The sequence below is a fragment of the Atractosteus spatula genome, chromosome 8 (genome assembly GCF_055471065.1).
Source record: "Atractosteus spatula isolate fAtrSpa1 chromosome 8, fAtrSpa1.hap1, whole genome shotgun sequence".
Classification (NCBI taxonomy): domain Eukaryota; kingdom Metazoa; phylum Chordata; class Actinopteri; order Semionotiformes; family Lepisosteidae; genus Atractosteus; species Atractosteus spatula.
In genome coordinates, this window is record NC_142713.1 from 60,308,461 (window position 1) to 60,326,095 (window position 17,635).

Sequence of the window (17,635 nt, forward strand, 5' to 3'; positions counted from 1 at the left end):
ATTTGGGTCACCATGTCTCATAAAAGAGAAGCCAGTGTTCAAAACGAACAGTGAAACATGAACTACAGGACACAAGTGGAAGCACGTTTAAAACTGAGACCTGGAGGCACTTCTTTACCCAAAGAGTTGTGAGAGTGTGGAAAAAGTCATCAAGCCAAGTTGTTGAAGCTGATACCCTTTCAAGAAACAGCTGGATGGGAGCCTTGGATCTGCTAAATACTAACTACAATCCATCCATTTTCTAACTGCTTCATCCAGTTCAGGGTTGGGGGTCAGACTCGGAGCCGATAACAGCAAGCAACGGGCATCAGGCAGGAAACACCCTGGATAGGAAAGCGTTGTAGAAAGACACAGACACAAACACACACAAATTCACGCCAAGGTCGATTTTCCCAGAAGCCAATTAACCTACCAGTAAGTCTTTGGACCGCAGGAGGAAACCAGAGCACCAGGAGGAGACCCATGCAAATGCATGGAGAACATACAGACTCCACACAGGCAGCACCCAGGTCTGGTTTTGAACCCAGGGCCCCAGCACTGTGAGGCAGCAGTGCAGAGCACTACGCCACCACAGTCATCTTGCTACTAACTACCAATCAAGCTCAGTGTCCAGCTCTTATGTGAGTATGAGTAACGTGGTGGTGATGATAACTACAGATTGTTACTAGTCCTAGTAAGAGCATTGCGTTTCCAGCTCCGTTTTCAGCAGTGGTCCTTCTCTCAGTGTGACACAGCCCCCTGCCATGTCGATGGGTCGCTTCAGAAGTAAACGCAGGGATGTGTTTTTTACATGCCGAGAAGAGCACAGCATGCTTTTTTTTATTTTTAATTGCAAATACTGTATTGAAAACGTAGAAAGTGTTGATAAAATGAGGTGTTTCTTCATAAAGGTCGTGAGTGTTTTTTCACCTGAAGCACTTATTGATACATATTGATGGAGATTTTTACTTTTTATCTTAACGTTTGGAAAATGAGTCTTCTCATCGGCATGCTTCTTAATCTTCACTTTCTTAGTACACAGACACGCATGTACAGTACATTAAAATAGCAAAGACTTGTCCACATGCCTACTAATATTGACATATGAAGAATATTTTGGGTATCTGCTTCTTCCTTGTTACAATTAGGGAATCATAGTACAGTTACTGTACATTAGAACACAAATGCAGATGTCAGGAACACACATCTGCTTTGCGTGTAGCTTTTGCCCGGGTGAAGCTGTACTGCAGGTGATGCTAGCACGCAGACATTGATGTGTTTTTGTCTTTGCTTGTTTCCAGCATCTGGCGAGGACTGAATGTGAACTGCACAGACAGCTCGGGGTACACGCCTCTGCACCACGCCTCTCTGAACGGACACAGGTAAGAGGCCCGCGGCCCCAGCCTGCCACACGTGTTGTTGCTTCCCGTTGCCGTCGGTCAGGGGGCTCTGTGGCTGTGGTACCGTGAGTAACACGTGGAGGTTTTTCTTTCCTCGTTTAACCCCTCCAGGGACTGCTTTAAGATACCACATTTCTACTTGCGTACTACTACATTCAAGTTCAAGTTCAAGTTTATTGTCATTAGGGCAATGATGTCATTCCTACTCCGTACAATGAGTCCAAAAGTGTTGCCTGTCCAAAATCTCTTTTTTCAGGCTGTGTCCACCCTATTTTTCGAATCCGAGCAATAGTCTCAGGCGCCTGCTGTTTTTTAGAGGGGTAGGTGCAGGAAAGACAAGGCCCTGACTTGTCAAATCAGTCCAGCAGTACTCTGTAAGACAAGCAGTCCATCTGGACTGCAGGAGAGGTTTAAACACTTAGTGTTGTTTATTCTGCTTCTGCAGCACTGCTGTTGTTAAATGAATTTTTCCTGTTACCGTGTTTAACACGCTGTTCTGTTAAGGGCCAGGCGATTAAAGGCAGTGGATCCAGATTTGGGGAGAGCAGTAATGAAACGGGATCCTGCATTTGGTGGGATTCCCTGGATTTTCTTCATTTTAAAGGAGGGCTGAACACCTCTGTTTTTTACTATCCAAAGAAGAAAAGTTTAGTGGCTTCCACAGACAGATCTCTGACATTGTTTCTCTTCAGTGTTTGAGCACAAAATTAAAAGAAAAAGATATATTGTATCTTTTTGTATCTGACTTTTTTACGGATGACTGAATATACTTCTACACTGAAGGATGTGGTGGGTTGTAGCTTGGGATTTCTGGAGTTGCCTCAGTCCGGAGGACGCGAGGAAGCCTGAGTCTCGGAGTCATGTCCAAGCCAGGGGTTTCTCAGCACAAGAGACAGTGACGCATCCTGGAGGATACAGTGATGAGTGTGCTTTGTCACAAGGGTAAAATCCCACTCGAGCAGAGAAACGCTTTTCAGCTGACTTTACTGCTGGCCAAGTGCAGCTGCATTGTGGGGGAATTAGCCGGCCTTTCCTTGGAACATGTGGTGAAAATCTGGCTCAGACGTGTGTGCTCTGGTCAGGACCTGGTGCCCCCTCGTGCGGTTCGGCTGAGCCCTGGCATAGATCTCAGGGATGGTGCCAACAGCAAGGGGGCAGTGGTGGCGATTGCTGTGAAACCTGAGTAATTATAAAATTCAGACAACAGTAAGGAAATAATCTTCCTGTGCTTAAACCTATGTTTAAACCTATGCCTACACCAGTGATTCTGTAGTGTTTAGGCTGCATAGAGACATACTGTCCCTAAAATATACAGAAAGATCTGTACATATAAACAAGAAAACATGAAATCATTCTAACTAATTCAGCAGGCATCACACCAGAGCTTTTATGGACTGATAAATGTGAAAGTCCCTGATGCACTGTGCTAGTCTGTGCATTGCTGGTAACGAGATACATTAAGAAGTAAATGAACTGGAGGCTTTTTACAGCACAAATGCCAATGGCTCCAGTAATTCTGTCTGAAAATAGTGGATGTTCATTTATCAAACTGTCTGTCTTCTTTCTAGCTGAAGTGCAAGACTATCTGTTCATCTCAAAATTAAATACTGTGCATCCAGCTCACACTTTTTTTCTTTCTAAATTCTTAATTCAAACGGCACTGTTGTCTCTGCCTGTCGCACTCAGGGGCTCTTCAGTTGGCGGGATCCTGCAGCTCAGACTCAGATTAATCAGCAACTTGTTTGTTTTCTGTGCATGTTCCACTATAAATCCACACATCTCAGTTTTGTGGTGTTCCTGCTGTTCATTCGCTGTGCTCCCCTGTTGCTCTGTCCTGGTTTCAGTTTGTGTCATTTTTTACAACAATTTCTGTGTTTTACTATCCTTTGGTACACATTTGTGTTACCATGGCTGTCCTACATTACTGTACATATAGACCATATGATGTTACAATACAGAAAGAGAAAAAGCCAGAAGACAACAGAGGAGAGGAACCAAAAACTCCTCTGTAAGGCCAAAAATAACCTCTAGAGGTCCAAAGTCTACTGGCTGCCCAACCCCTCTGGGCATGCTAACATTATACAATTCTAAAAAAGTACTAAATGTGGAGTATTAGGTCTTCCATCATGTCTTCTGTGTGCCAGTACTCCATGCAGATCTCTGCAGACCAGTAAATTCCTCCTAAACGATAGCTGTATTCGCGATGTCCCTCTTGGATCCATGGCAGTGATGCGCCATCCAACTCAGAGGGTGCCCAGCCTGGGCGCCATCCAGACATGTGGGGAGGAGAATAGGATAGTTTTTTCAAAACAGATGTACCTACCTGGTGGGCCAACACAGAGACACACAATGGCAGGGACAGCAGCACCAGCAGCTGTACTGTAGTTGCAATGCGCTGTAATGTAAGGTGTGAGTAGGCTAGGCTGATGTAATAGGTTTTCAGTCTGGATTTAAATCTTGAGATTGACTCGGCATCCCATACGTAGGCTGGTAGACTGTTCTGTAAACTAGTGGCCCTGTAGCTAAAGGCTTTACCCCCAGTGGTTTTTTTATTAATTTGTGGAATAAGAAGAAGACCTGTGTTCTGTGATCTAAGTGTAAGTAATAATAATAATAATAATAATAATAATAATAATAATAATAATTGCTTACACTTATATAGCGCTTTTCTGGACACTCCACTCAAAGCGCTTTACAGGTAATGGGGGCTCCCCTCCACCACCACCAATGTGCAGCCCCACCTGGTGGATAAGTGATTGTATACGTTGATCAGCTCCATTAAATAGACAGGTGCCTGACCTCTGAAAGCCTTATAAGTAAGTAAAAGAATTTTGAAGTCTGTCCTGAACTCTCCTAAAGCCAATGGAGAGAGCTAAGTATAGGATTTATGTGGTCGTACTTTCTACTCCTGGTAACAATTCTAGCTGCCACGTTTTGAATTCGCTGTAAGGTGTTGAAGCTGTGATACAGTAGGTGCTCCCTGATAGTAGGGCATTACAGTAGTCTAATCTGCTGTATACAAAAGCATGTATTAGTTTCTCTGTGTCTCGAGTAAAAATACCTTAGTTTTGCAATGTTTCTTAACTGTAGGAAGCATGCCTTTGATACTGCATTAACATGAGAGTTAAATGAAAATCTTGTGTCTAAGATGACGCCTAAGTTACAGTATGTGCCGAATCTTTGAGGCAAAATTTTAAACCCTCAGAGTTGTGTGCTGACGTTATAGCAGTCCTATCCGCACTGTTGCCTCCAAACAACAGAACCTCAGTTTCCTCAGAGTTGAGTGACAAAGTTTTCACACATCCAAGACTTTACTTCATTAAAGGAACAAGTAATAGGTTTATTCCATGCTGAAAAAAAGAAGAAAGAAAACACAATGTTTCGGCCGTGGAGCCTTCAAATAATATACTTGGGCAATTCCAATCTGGTTTCCGCCCAGGCCACAGCACTGAAACTGTATTAACAAGAGTCGTAAATGATATTCTGATATTCTGAAGGCTCCACGGCGAAACATTGTGTTCTCTTTCTTCTTTTTTTCAGCATGGAATAAACCTATTACTTGTTCCTTTGCAGCCTAGGCATGCTGACGCAGCTACCCACCTTTACTTCATTAATGCAATTAACTAAAGTGACAATTGACGAGTTGTCATTGGGTGTAAACAAACTGTATATTTGAGTGTCATCAGCATAGGAATGAAAGTTAATATTATGCTTTAGTATTATCCTACCTAGCGGCAACATGTACAGAGAGAACAATACTGGTCCGAGCACTGATCCCTGTGGTACCCCAAATTTGACTGGTGACAGTGACGAAGCAGTACAAATATTAGATGTTTGAACATAGTGAAAACGGTTCGTTAAATAGGAGGTAAACCACTTAAGGACGGTTCCACACAGGCCAACCTCAAACTCAAGCCTGTGTAGCAAAATACAATGGTCAACTGTGTCGAAGGCGGCACTAAGATCTACAGTAGGAGCATAAGCACTGCTGCATTCCCTGCGTCAGTGGCTAAGAGAATATCATTTATGACTCTTGTTAATGCAGTTTCAGTGCTGTGGCCTGGGCGGAAACCAGACTGAAATTTCTCAAGTATATTATTTGAAACCAGATACGATTGAAGTTAGGCCACAACTATTCTCTCAAGACTTTTAGATAAAAATGGAACATTTGAGATAGGTCTGTAGTTGTTTAGTACTTATGGATCCAAATTTGACTTCTTAAGCAGTGGTCCAACAACCGCTACCTTAAATTGGTCAGGTACAACACCTGATGCAAGGGACATGTTCATACTAATTATAGGTGCTGCCACTACTTCGAGGGAATCTCTGACTGGCTGAGTGGGGATGGGATCTAGTGGACAGGTGGCTGATTTTGTCCTCATAATTAATTTCTTTAGTTCATGTTCATTAACTACTGTAATTCAAAAACACTGAAAAGGTGTGCACGTTGTTTTTGTACCAGACTTCTTTGCAGCCTGTTTGATTGTGTTTGAAGTCTGATGGTGTTAATTTTATCATTAAAGTAGTCCATGAAAATATCACTACTGATATTAGCTGGTACTGTTGAATCGGCCTTATTTGTTAGATTACAGTAGCTATTGTCCTAAGTAGGTGGAGAGGGTTATTTGTATTGCTTTCTATAAGTTCAGAGTAGTAGGCTGAACGAGCTCTATATAGGGCTATAGGGCTATATTGCTGCAGCTAATCAGTCCATGCCGCCTGGAATACTGTACCTGCGAACCAGTAGACCTCGATTTGCGCTCTAGTTTGCAGCACTCCTGTTTAAGAGATCGTGTGTGATCATTACACCATGGAGAGTGTCTAGTGGCTTTGACTACCTTAGTCTTTAACAGGGCTGTTTCATCGAGGGCCTGTCTGACCACTGTATTATTGTTGTGTGTGATTTTGTCAGCATTAGTACTGGAGATGAAGTTGGCATTATTCATCGCGTTCATAAATTTTAAAGAAGTACCCCTACTGATGTGCCGTGTCATAATAATCTTCTCCTTGGCAACTACAGAGGATAGTTGAATCTCTAAAGTAATTAAAGAGTGGTCAGAAAAAGAGTTATCCATGGGATGGACTAGTACATGATGAATATCAGCTCTGTGAGTGATAATTAAGTCTAGTGTATGATTGTACACGTGTGTTGGTCCTGTTATATGCTGACTACAACCTACAGGGTCAAGGAGAGACGAGAAGTTTTTATTAAAAGCATCTGTCTCTATATCGATATGTATGTTAAAGTCGTCTAATATTGCAACTTTGTCTAAATTAATAATTAAGTCAGAGAGCAGTTCACCAAATTCAGCTAAAAACAATGCATATGGGCCTGGGGGTCTGTATACTAAAAGAATATATGGGGATGATTCGGATGCTATTTTAAGAAGCATTGCCTCAAATGTGTGAAAGTCGTTTATAGTTTTTAATTACATTTTAGAGACTCGCTGAAGATGGCTGCTAGGCCACCTCCACGCCCTGAGCAACGAGCTTTCTGTAACAAAGTTTAGCCATTAGGTGAGGCTTCAACTGAAGGAATAGTGTCAGTGGATCTAAGCCAGGTTTCTGTTAATAGGCACTGGTCAGAGTGTCAAGCACCATATCATTAACTAGAACTGATTTGGTGCCTAATGAGTGAACATTTAACAGTGAGCATTTTATGGTAGCTTCATGTTGTAATTGATTTGAGTTTACCAGTGGAATGGAGATTAAATTTTCAGGACAAGAGCCCCTAAACACTCCGAAATACCTTATTCCCCAGAGCCGTTAAGCTGGTGACCCCCCACCAAACTATGGTCTCTCCTCACTTCCTCCTGTACCCACAACGCCTGTACTCCTACACCACTACATACACCATACCTCCGACAACTGAATGTAAGACAAACTGGAACATAAAACTGTACTTGATTGAGTTGTACTATTTGATACTATTTGAAATCGACATATTATTTTGCACTGTTTTGCTCTGTTTGTGTACTTTTGCACAGTTTTTAATAGATATGGGTACTGTCACACTGGTATCATACTGTTGTTTACACTGTTAATGTTATTGTATTTTCTGTCGTCTTGTCTGCTGTTCTGTATATATTCTGCACCTGAGAGACTAATGAGAAACACTTTTCATTATACTATGCTCCTGTGTAAGAATAATACACAAAAATAAAGTTGAATTTAATTGAATTGAATAAAGGAACGTCTGAATTCTAGTCTAGGTCTAGTGATAGTTGCTATGCTCTGTCTATCCACAATCATTTCTGGTTCTGGATTGTTATGTGATTTATGGTATGCGGTGTAGCAGAGAACCAGGGTTGGCGCAGGAGGTGAACTAAAGGTGGGAGTAGAGACAGCACGCGATTTAAGATTGCCAGGCTGAGGCCTGGGTGGTGCTCTTTGTAGTCAAGCAGGCAATTTGTCTGCTATATTTTGGGATCAAATTGATGATCCCCACCAGTTTGGGTGGAGACCGTCCCGTTTATAAAAGCCAGGCTGTTCCCCAAAAAACATCCCAGTTATAGATAAAGGTTATTCTTTTGGATGCACACCAAGTCTCTAACCTGCGATTTAGAGAGTAGAGCCTACTATAGGTTACGTCCCCTCTGTAGAGGACTGGTAAGGGACCAGACACAATTAAATTCTGACACTATCGTTGTGCTCTTGTAAACATAGAAATGAAGTTACTCTTTAACACCTCGGATTGCTGGTGCTTTAGATCATTAGTTCCAGCGTGAACAACCAAGGTGGGGACTTCGTTGCTGGAAAATGTGTCTAGTTTCGCCTCAATGTCAGAAACTCAGGCCCCAGGGAGGATTTTTACAGAAACCGCTGCTTCATAACGGTTAGGAATTCTAACACTCCTGATTATCGAGTCGCCAATTATAAGCACCTTATCCCCGCTGCCGAGAGCAGAGAACTCCAACTCCAACTCCAGCAGAGAACACCAAGTCGGATTGGTGACTGGTGTGCAGGGGGTCTAGTCTTTGAGCTCTTAGACCCCCGTCTGACCGTGACCCAGGGCTCGCGTGTGGTTGCTGCTGGTGCCGGCGCTGACCTGGAGACAGCTGGGCCGGGAGGGACTGCAGCCAATTCTGAGTTGACTGAGTGCTCCGACGGAGCTGAATCTATCCCTCCCTCAATCTGTTTCATTTCAGAAAGTGTGCTACTGCGCTCCTCCAAAACACGAATTCTGTCCTCCCACTCTACTGTAACTTAACATTTCTGGCATTTAAAATTATCTACATTGTTGGTGGAACAGTCTACGCTGTACATGCTGCAGGACTCACAAAACACAGGTGTACCCCTGGTGGAAGACATAATCACAGCTCTCCCTTTGCTAGAAGCGCTGTCGGAGACCGTCCTTGCCCAGGGCCAGATGGTCAGTCCGCCTGTTTTAGGAGTTTTTCTTGCGGGGAGAAGCCGAGTGCCTAAGCCGGTCGCTGAAAAACGGGCGTACTACTTCTGCTACTACTACTACTGCTACTGCTACTGCTGCCACTACTGCTGCTACTGCCACTACTGCTGCTACTGCTACTGCTACTGCTACTGGTACTGCTACTGGTACTGGTACTGCAACTTCTAATACTGCTAATGCTACTGCTACTGCTCCTGGTACTGCTACTGCTACTGGTACTGCTGCTACTAGAACTGCTACTGCCAGTACTTCTGCCGCTACTGGTACTGCTACTGGTACTGCTACTACTAGTACTGCTACTGCCAGTACTGTTGCCGCCACTACTGCTGCTACTGCTACTGCTACTACTAGTACTGCTGCTACCACTACTGGTGCTGCCACTACTGCTGCTACTGATGCTACCGCTACTGCTACTGCTAATAATAATTCCTTAAGCTTTTATATAGAGCTTTTCAGAGCTATATCTGTTCAGCACTCAAAGCACTTTACAGGTAATGTGGATCCCCTCCCCACACACCAGCTCTCAGTGGGTAGGTGAGCAGAGTGATGGAGCCAGTTCAGAGATGGGGATTACTAGGAGACTATGGCTGATGAAGCCCAGAAGCCGATTTGGCCAGGACACCGTGGTAACACCCCTACTCTTTGAGAAATGCCCTCGGTTTTTTTAAGTCTCATCCAAAGGAGGATTTTATGTCTCATCTGAAGGATGGTGCGTTTTTTACAGTATGGTGTCCCTGTCACTGTACTGGGGCATTAGGACCCACACAGACCTCAGGGTCAGAGGAATTGTGCTGTGTTGATAAGAACAGAAGAATGGTTTGAAATGAGAGGGGGCCATTTGACCCACCTAGGTAGTTTGGTCGTTAGTAGCTAATTAATCCAAGGATCTCATCCGGCTGCTTCTTGATAGACACTATGGAACCAGCTCATACAACATGGCTGGGCTGCTTGTTCCACTGCCCCCTACTCCGCCCTTTGTGTACATATTTTAATAAAGTCCTCTTAAAACATTCTACCCATTTTAAATTTCTTCCTTTGTTTAATCCTCATGATTATCTGTATGTATCAGGTACTACAGAACAGCAGGGGCATGCACTAGGAACATCCAGATAACAGGTGCCTGTTGAACGGTATTATGCATTATGTTTTTGTTGTAAAGGGCACTTTCACACATCCATGCAGTCGTCTTTGAATAACCCAGGGACTCGTATCACACACTTGCAGCAGGTCAGGCAGAGAGAGCAGGGAAACCCCATTCACTTGAATAACTGCCTGCCAACGTGTGTTGGGAACGGTACTCTATTGTAGCAGATCACCCCCAGAGAATGGAGAAATGACTCAGCTCTGTTTCAGTGTTATATTTAGCCTTGATAATTTGCCTGGTGAGTCAGAGAGGGAGCCTGTCAGGGTGGCTTCCTGGGAAAATCTTGCCTGTCATTTTTTTATTATGTAATTCCATTCCACTGTGTGGTCATCGTCATTGTAAGTGTGATATATAGTCAGAGGTATGTAAGAAATGTTACAAACAAGAGGAGACCATTCAGCCCTGTCATACCCATTCGATGCTCGGAAGTTAAGGTCTCATCCAGCCTTTTCTTGAAAGAAACCAGGACTTCAACAAAGTGGCTGGCCAGCTCGTTCCATTCTTCAACCACTCTTTGTGTAAACCCTTTGTTAGGTACTATGAAAGGTTGTGATCTTTTTAAGGTGTAGTGATCATCACCTGTGTTAAAAGATGACTCCTTTTCCAAAATGATAAGTAGTTTTTTTGGAGATCCATGTGGAACCCTGACAAGATCATGTGGGGAGGTTGGTATTTAAAAGATTTTATATAAGACCCCGGAGCAGGAGTATATCGGAGGGTGGCTGATGTTGAAAGCACCTGTAGGCTAAAGCATTGTATAATTGTCAAGTAGACTGTCCAAGGGGTGCATTGTGGTATCATTTGTAAGCTCATAGAGATATAACAATTGCAACATGTAGTGTACTGTACATATCATACATCCTATACAAAGTCCCTGAATTGTATGGCATCGTGTAGCAGTGTTCAGAGATCAGCAAAGGTAACGCTTGCTGGGCAGCCTGGTTCACGGTTCATGGCTTGGACATTGTGTCCAGTGTGTGTCTGAAGGTCTTCTAGGTCTCTTTAAAGCATCAGTAACTAGTGAGAGGAGCTGTTCAACTAGTCGAATTAGACTAGTGACGTGCTGGCTCACTACGAACCCAGCTGGACTGAACACTGTAGATACACTGGTCCTCCAGGACTGGGACCCCTGCGCTAACTCATGGTGAAACTCTTCCCACGCAATGGAGACAATAGATCAGGGGGCTGAAAGGAAGGGGATTGGTTTAGGTGAACAGGTCAGCTGACGCTTCCCCAGTCGGTCATTGTAGGTGGTCAAGTGAGAAGGCCGAGGCCCTGTGTGAGATTTCAGAAGAGAGAAACTCTGGGTGACAAGGCCGAAGCTCTGTGGACTGCCCAAGGGCCTGGGACTCGAGAAGAAAGGAGAAACTCTGAGTGCTTGACTCGTGTGACTCCAAAGCTTTGTTAACACTGAAACAGGTAAACGGCCAGCTGGATAGTAGTTGACTAAAAACATATCAACAAGGAGCTAGGCCATTGTTTAGTTTATTGTTTTGCTTTGTCATGACGGTTTTGATTTTCCTTCAGCTTTGGAAATAAAGAGCACCGTCCGAAGCTTACAGCTTGTGCTTGGGGTGTGTCTGTTGGCTAGGGACCCGCCTTAAACAACCCCCATTGTGTGGCCCACCCCAGGCGGCATCTCAGGACTTTATAGTTTGTTTTTACTACCTGCATGTAAAACCCTGCATTTGTCAACATTAAACATCTGCCGGGTGCTTTGGAAGAAAAGTTAAGACTATGACTAAGACTGGTTGGTAGATTAGTCAGATTGCCAGTTTTGATGGAGACAGAGGTGATGGGTCAGTGAGTTAACCCACAGAATGAGTTGTGTGTTACCTTTATAACACAAGGATTGGTTGGGATGTTATAAGGTGTAGTCCTGGTATTCACCCTGCAGGTCCATCATTGATGGATCATCGTTTGAGTGCCGACAGTGACCTCTCATCCGTTGTCTTGGGCAAAGGGGCATAGCGGACTGAAGGGATCTAGGCTGCACCATGGTGTTGTGGAATGAACTGCATTAATGAACGGAATTACCTGCATTTCTCTGCTTTTACACAGAGGCCCATCCTGCTCGGTCAAGGCAACAGAAGGATTACTAGAAATCTTTAATGAAGCTAATTCTAAGTGTAATAACATGCCTTGCTCCTACACAACATCAGGCCTGGGGGGAGGGGGGGTTCTAATCTTCAATGCTTCTAGTGCCCAAAACGCTTATGGCTGTTCTATGCTAATACTATATAATACACAACTTGGTACTCCTGCAGCTTGGGGCATGCTGTAGACTTCTTTCTTAGTGAATGAGTGAAATACCCTCATACATCAGCCATTTCTCTTTTACTGTTTACACTTTTACCACTTTAATCGCAGATATATTTTACTTCATTCCTCATGGTACATTTTCTGTTCAGAGAGTTCAGAGAGAAATATATTTTAGCCTCCATTGCAATATTCCTTTCAATCTCTCTTTTGGACTTATACCCTTTTTTACCTCTGCTTGCAATTCATTGTGCTTTATGAAAAGAACTTTGAATCCAGCTGGGTTTTAATCATTAATAAATTGTTTTAGCATGTTTTTTGACACGCTAATGGTTCTGTCCTCTCTTTGCTTCACCCTGTCTTGGTTGTTTGAAAAGTTGAGGTCAATAAATTTTCTCTTATAGGTGCTCTGACACACTGGGTAGGAAAGATGTCATTAACCATACCTATCTGCCGTTGGCTGCTGATATTCCCATACATCTTTCCCAGTCTATGTTTGAAAAGCTGAAGTTTCCCATAAACCTTACCTCTTTTGCATATAGATTCTTCATTTTTATACATGAATTAATTTATTAATTGTAATTTACATGCCCATTTGGTGGACTAGAGCATGCTCCTAATATCTTTGGAAGGTTTATATGAGCCTGGCCCATGTATCTCAGCAGTTGAAGTGTCCTGTTTGAAACTGCTGCCTTCAGCTCACTCATCTGATTCCAGTGCTGGGAGTGAAGCAAATTTATTCAGCTCTTTGTTTAGACAGATCTTATTTGTTCTCGCCATTATAAGACGTTTTAACTCTTCTTTCATTACTTCAGATTTTCCTCGGGCCGCCAGATGATAAATTATTTGCAGTACTCATGTAATCCTGCCTGATTTTAAAAGAGCTATTGTCGGTGTCCTGATAGAATAGTGCAGTAAGGCAGATGTCTGTGAGGAGGCTTTAAAGGTACATGAAGGTCATGTATAGACCTCACAACAGCTGGATTGCCAGACATGCACTGTTAGGTCCAAACAGTGATGTTCTTACAGCCCTCTGGTCCTTAGTCTGGTTTGCTCCTCCATCATGTCACTACTGAGTGTCACCAGGGCTTGCCACAGTCCCACTATTAACACCACGTGCAACATGACTTAGGGGATCCCATAGTCCCACCATTATCACTGCGCCTGGCACTGGCATGAGGCCCACTGCAGCCTTGCCCGCGCCTCTCGCCCTTTCCCAGCTACGCAGGTCTCCTTGCCGAAACCCAGAACCACCTGCTGTCTTCAGAACTAGACTCCCAGCCTGCGGGGTGTCACCCTTTTCAAAACATTACCATGACCTGTAGGATTTAAAACCTCCTCCCAGGCACTGAAACCCATACAAAGTGCTTAAAATGACAGCTGCCTCATTATAGACTCTATCCTGTGATGCCAGTGAACTAGAAGAAAGGTCGAGCACCCTCCGGATACTGAGGGCCCTGTGGAGTTATTTAATGTGACAGAAATGCTTGTCTAGGGGCAGGGCAGTGCATAGCTGACATTTTCATTGGCAAAGGAACAAGTTAAGGTTTATTCCATGCTGAAAAGAAACGCAACGTTTCGGCTGTGAAGCCTTCTTTAGGTGTGTTTTCTCTTTAACTGTTGGCTCTTTCTTTTGTTTAATTCCTGTCTCCCAGGGATGTTGTCCTGAAGCTACTCCAGTACGAAGCCTCAGCCAACATTGCCGACAATAAAGGCTGCTTCCCTCTTCACCTGGCTGCTTGGAAGGGAGATGTGGAAATTGTGAAGATCCTCATCCATTATGGGCCGTCACACAGCAGAGTCAACGAGCAGGTACTGGAAAGGGAATCTGTGTGCACAGAGGACTTTTCGTGTTATTTTCAGATCGTATCATGTGGTGAAACTCAGATCTTGAGGATTACCTACTGTAGTTTTGATGCAAAGGATATTTGGTTTTATATAAGAAAAGTTAAAGTATGTGCTAGATTCTCTGTTGCTTCAGCTCAAGGGACTATTCCCATATCTGTGTTCTGGTGCCAGTCACCATTCCTATTCAAGAAGGTGCGTCTTAAGAATGTTAATGATTGTGAAACAAACATCTTTGCTAGACAACTGCTTTTAATTTCCTGTTCATCTGAGTGGAAGCTCAGGCTAAATAAAAGCTTTGATCATGCTGACCGTAGCGACTTACAATTCCAGTACAAGACGGTGGTATTTTGTCAGCCAGAAGTTTCAACCAGTAGAAACCTGCCATTAAATACAGGTTTGTAATTTTGCTGCTGATGGCTGGATTGAGGTTTTAATTTAATCAATGCTTTAAAACAACAGGTCCGTAATACTACCAAACTGAAGTTTAAAATGCAAAAAGTATTTTTTATTAGTGGTCCAGTGATAAAGGTTTTGTATGCAAAACAGTGACTTTCCTTTATGGTGCCATCGGAATGTTGTGTTCCTTTCACATCCAATCAACTGAAGCCATTGATATCATTTATAATTACAATTCTTTGAATCTGCGTAGAACGTTTTGACCAAAGAATTCGAGAGCACTTTGCCTTACTGCACTGAAGAGCTGCTGAACCTGAGTGAGGAGGAGTGAGAAATCGCTCAACTAGTGTAATGGAGAGGGAGCAATAGGAAAGGATTATTTCTCAAGCACAGAGTGGAATTTAGCCAGGACACCAGAGTTAACAGCCTTGAGAAATGTGCCCTGGAATTTTTAATGACCACGTAGTTGTTATGCAGTGATATATAACCCAAGTTACATTCCAAGCTGCGAATTCTGACAACATGTAAAGTATTTTTAATAATCTTGTTGAATAAATATACATGTAGCTGTAATTATGTTTGCTCATTTAAATCGATCACTATTCTGAATGGTTATTTTATTCCTTTATCTGAATAATTTTTATTTGAGCTTTTCAGCATCGCTTCTCTAATTATTGTGTTTCACTGTCAATATTTCCTCTCTGTTTTTGTATTTCCTCTCTGTATCAATGATGAAGAAAACAGAAGGTAGAAAAGGTGTTTAGCACAAGAAATCCACTGCTCTTCCTCAATACAGAACTGAGCATTAGGGGACAATATGTTTTAAAAGCTTTCAGATGTTAACAACCTCCTTCAAATTCAGTGCTCTAAGTGGATGATTTGTTCTAGTTCACAAATACAATGACAGCTTTAAGTATAAACATGATGTGAGCCATTTTATTTCTTTCTTAAGTACTAAACCTTCTGATTAAAAGGTAAATTAACCTGAATTATAACATTACCACTGCTAATTATACTGGAAAAGCAGAGTGTGTTCTGAAACTACCACTTTTTAAACTGCTTTATTGAGTAGTTGATGCTCCATGCCTACTTAAGGCTGATGCACACTGGAGGAATGCTGATGAGCAATGAAATGGTTTGACATGATGTGATGGGGATATGCTGCATACTGCATTTTTTAAAATGAATTGAGAAAATGTTATATTTGGAAATAAAAGATACAGGGAGTTTTGCACATTTTTTTCCTCAGACTGCCCTGTTATTCTGCACCAATTCAGTGCATTTGTTGCAGAGAAGGGTTGTGCCATGGAGGCGTTTCTCCGCGATGGTGGAACCGTGAACAGCTGTGCAATTAAACATATTTGTTTTCTGACCTGAGAAGGCTGGTGGATCTCGTAGCACATGTGTAGAACCAAAATGGAAGGAGATCATATAAATATACTGTTGACATGCTGTGTTAATAAACAGAGTATGGCTGTCTGATGGGCTGCGATACAGCAGGATTCCTATTCAGGGTTGTGAAAGTCTGGAACAAGCTGTCCATCTACTGTATGTTGAAGCCAATACTCAGTCTTCCTTCAAGAAACAGCTGGATAAGATCAATGAGCTACTAACTAACTAATTAACAAAACAGGCTGGGTGGCTGAATGACCTCCTCTTGTGTGCGGCTTTTCTGATGTTCTAAGTCGTAGAACTGTGGAATTGAACTAGACTCAGTGATAGAAAAGCGCACAGTGTAGCACTTTGAAGGCTTTTAGTTATACTTCTTCTCTTCAAAGTGCTACACTAACTAATGTTGTGTGAAGCATATCTGAACATTCATGTATATTTCAGCATTTCAGAGTAGCAGTATGGTCAAAGCTATGAGTGATAAAACACTTTGCAGGCAGTCAGCGCTGGGCTGGGGCTCAACGAAGAGAGGTGCTGGCTTGTCACTGCTGTGCAGGCTTCAAGCTGCAGAGCCAAGGGAAGTTTCTTCTATAGTGTCGAGGCACTGCAGTCGCCCCAGTCTTGGGTGACTCTGAAACACTGTACAGCAATCTGTGACCTGGATTCAGACGTAGACAGCTGTTAGATGGCTAACAAAAATAATAAAAAGAGGGTTTTCATATAATAATGCTACAGCTTAGAATGTCCTTAGTGAATGTACAGTATACTGTGTCTGAATACAATCTGTCACATAGCTGCAGTTTTACAAGTTCAGAATCACTTTATTTGCCAAGCACGTTATATGTACAAGGAATTTGGTCTGGTGTCTTAGTGCAAAAACATAGACAGAAACAATTCAATAACACTTGTCCACTTTGCACAGAAAGCACACACAGGTCCTCCATTACTGTATATCCAGTACAGTACAGCACACAGTACTGTACATCCCGTATTCCTATCTCCTGGCAAAGCAGGGAGATGGCCATGAGGAAGAAGCTGTTCAGAGGCTAGGGGGGTGTTTGTTTTCATCCGCCTGAGGCCTGTTTTTGAAACAGATGGTGTCCTGGGTGAGAGGAATGATCGACAATCTTTTCTGCTCGCCTCTGGGCGGTGCGGTGGTTCTGTGGCCCGCAGAGGAAACCTACTCTGCAAGGCCCTTAACCCCAGCTGCTCCAGGGGCGCTGTATAAGTGGCTGACCCTGCGTTCTGACCCCCAGCTTCTCTCCCTGTCTGTGTGTCTCATGGAGAGCAAGCTGGGGTCTGCAGAAAGACAAATTCCTAATGCAAGAAATTGTATATGGCCAGTAAAGTGATGTTATCTTCTCTTTAGTCTGAGTTTGTACAGGTCTTCAGTAGATGGCAAGTGGCAGCCAATGACTCCCTCTTAAAGGGGACAATGCACTGCAGTTTCCATTCAGAGTGGACAGATGTGTTGCCAAAGTAAACAGTTAGAGAAGCTGTAAGAATGCTCTCAATAACGGCTCTATAGAACTGGATGAGAAGCATTGAGATCATTCAGTTGAGGCAGGAAATACAATCTCTGGTGCACATTCCTTGCTGATAGCATTTGCATCCCGTCTGAATTTTTCAGAGATGGATACTCCTAAGAACTGGAAAGACTCCACCACACTCCCTGCGATCCTGTCAGTTTCTTGGGGGTGTGTTTTGGAGGGTTTTTCCTAAAGTCAACAAACACTTCCGCTGTTCTGAGATTGTTGAGCTTAAGGTTGTTGTTGACACACCATGTCTCCAGACGTTCTGTGTCTCTTCTTT

The 17,635-nt window shown here is 43.1% G+C and overlaps 1 protein-coding gene across 1 annotated transcript in view; it reads left to right on the forward strand.

Moving 5' to 3' along the window:
• Window positions 1-17,635, forward strand: part of anks1b (ankyrin repeat and sterile alpha motif domain containing 1B) — a 343,291-nt gene that overhangs the window by 96,370 nt on the left and 229,286 nt on the right. The window contains exons 2-3 of the mRNA XM_088924241.1: window positions 1,281-1,361; window positions 13,846-14,002. Of these exons, the coding sequence (XP_088780367.1) occupies window positions 1,281-1,361; window positions 13,846-14,002 (238 nt within the window). The remainder of the gene's footprint in view (window positions 1-1,280; window positions 1,362-13,845; window positions 14,003-17,635) is intronic.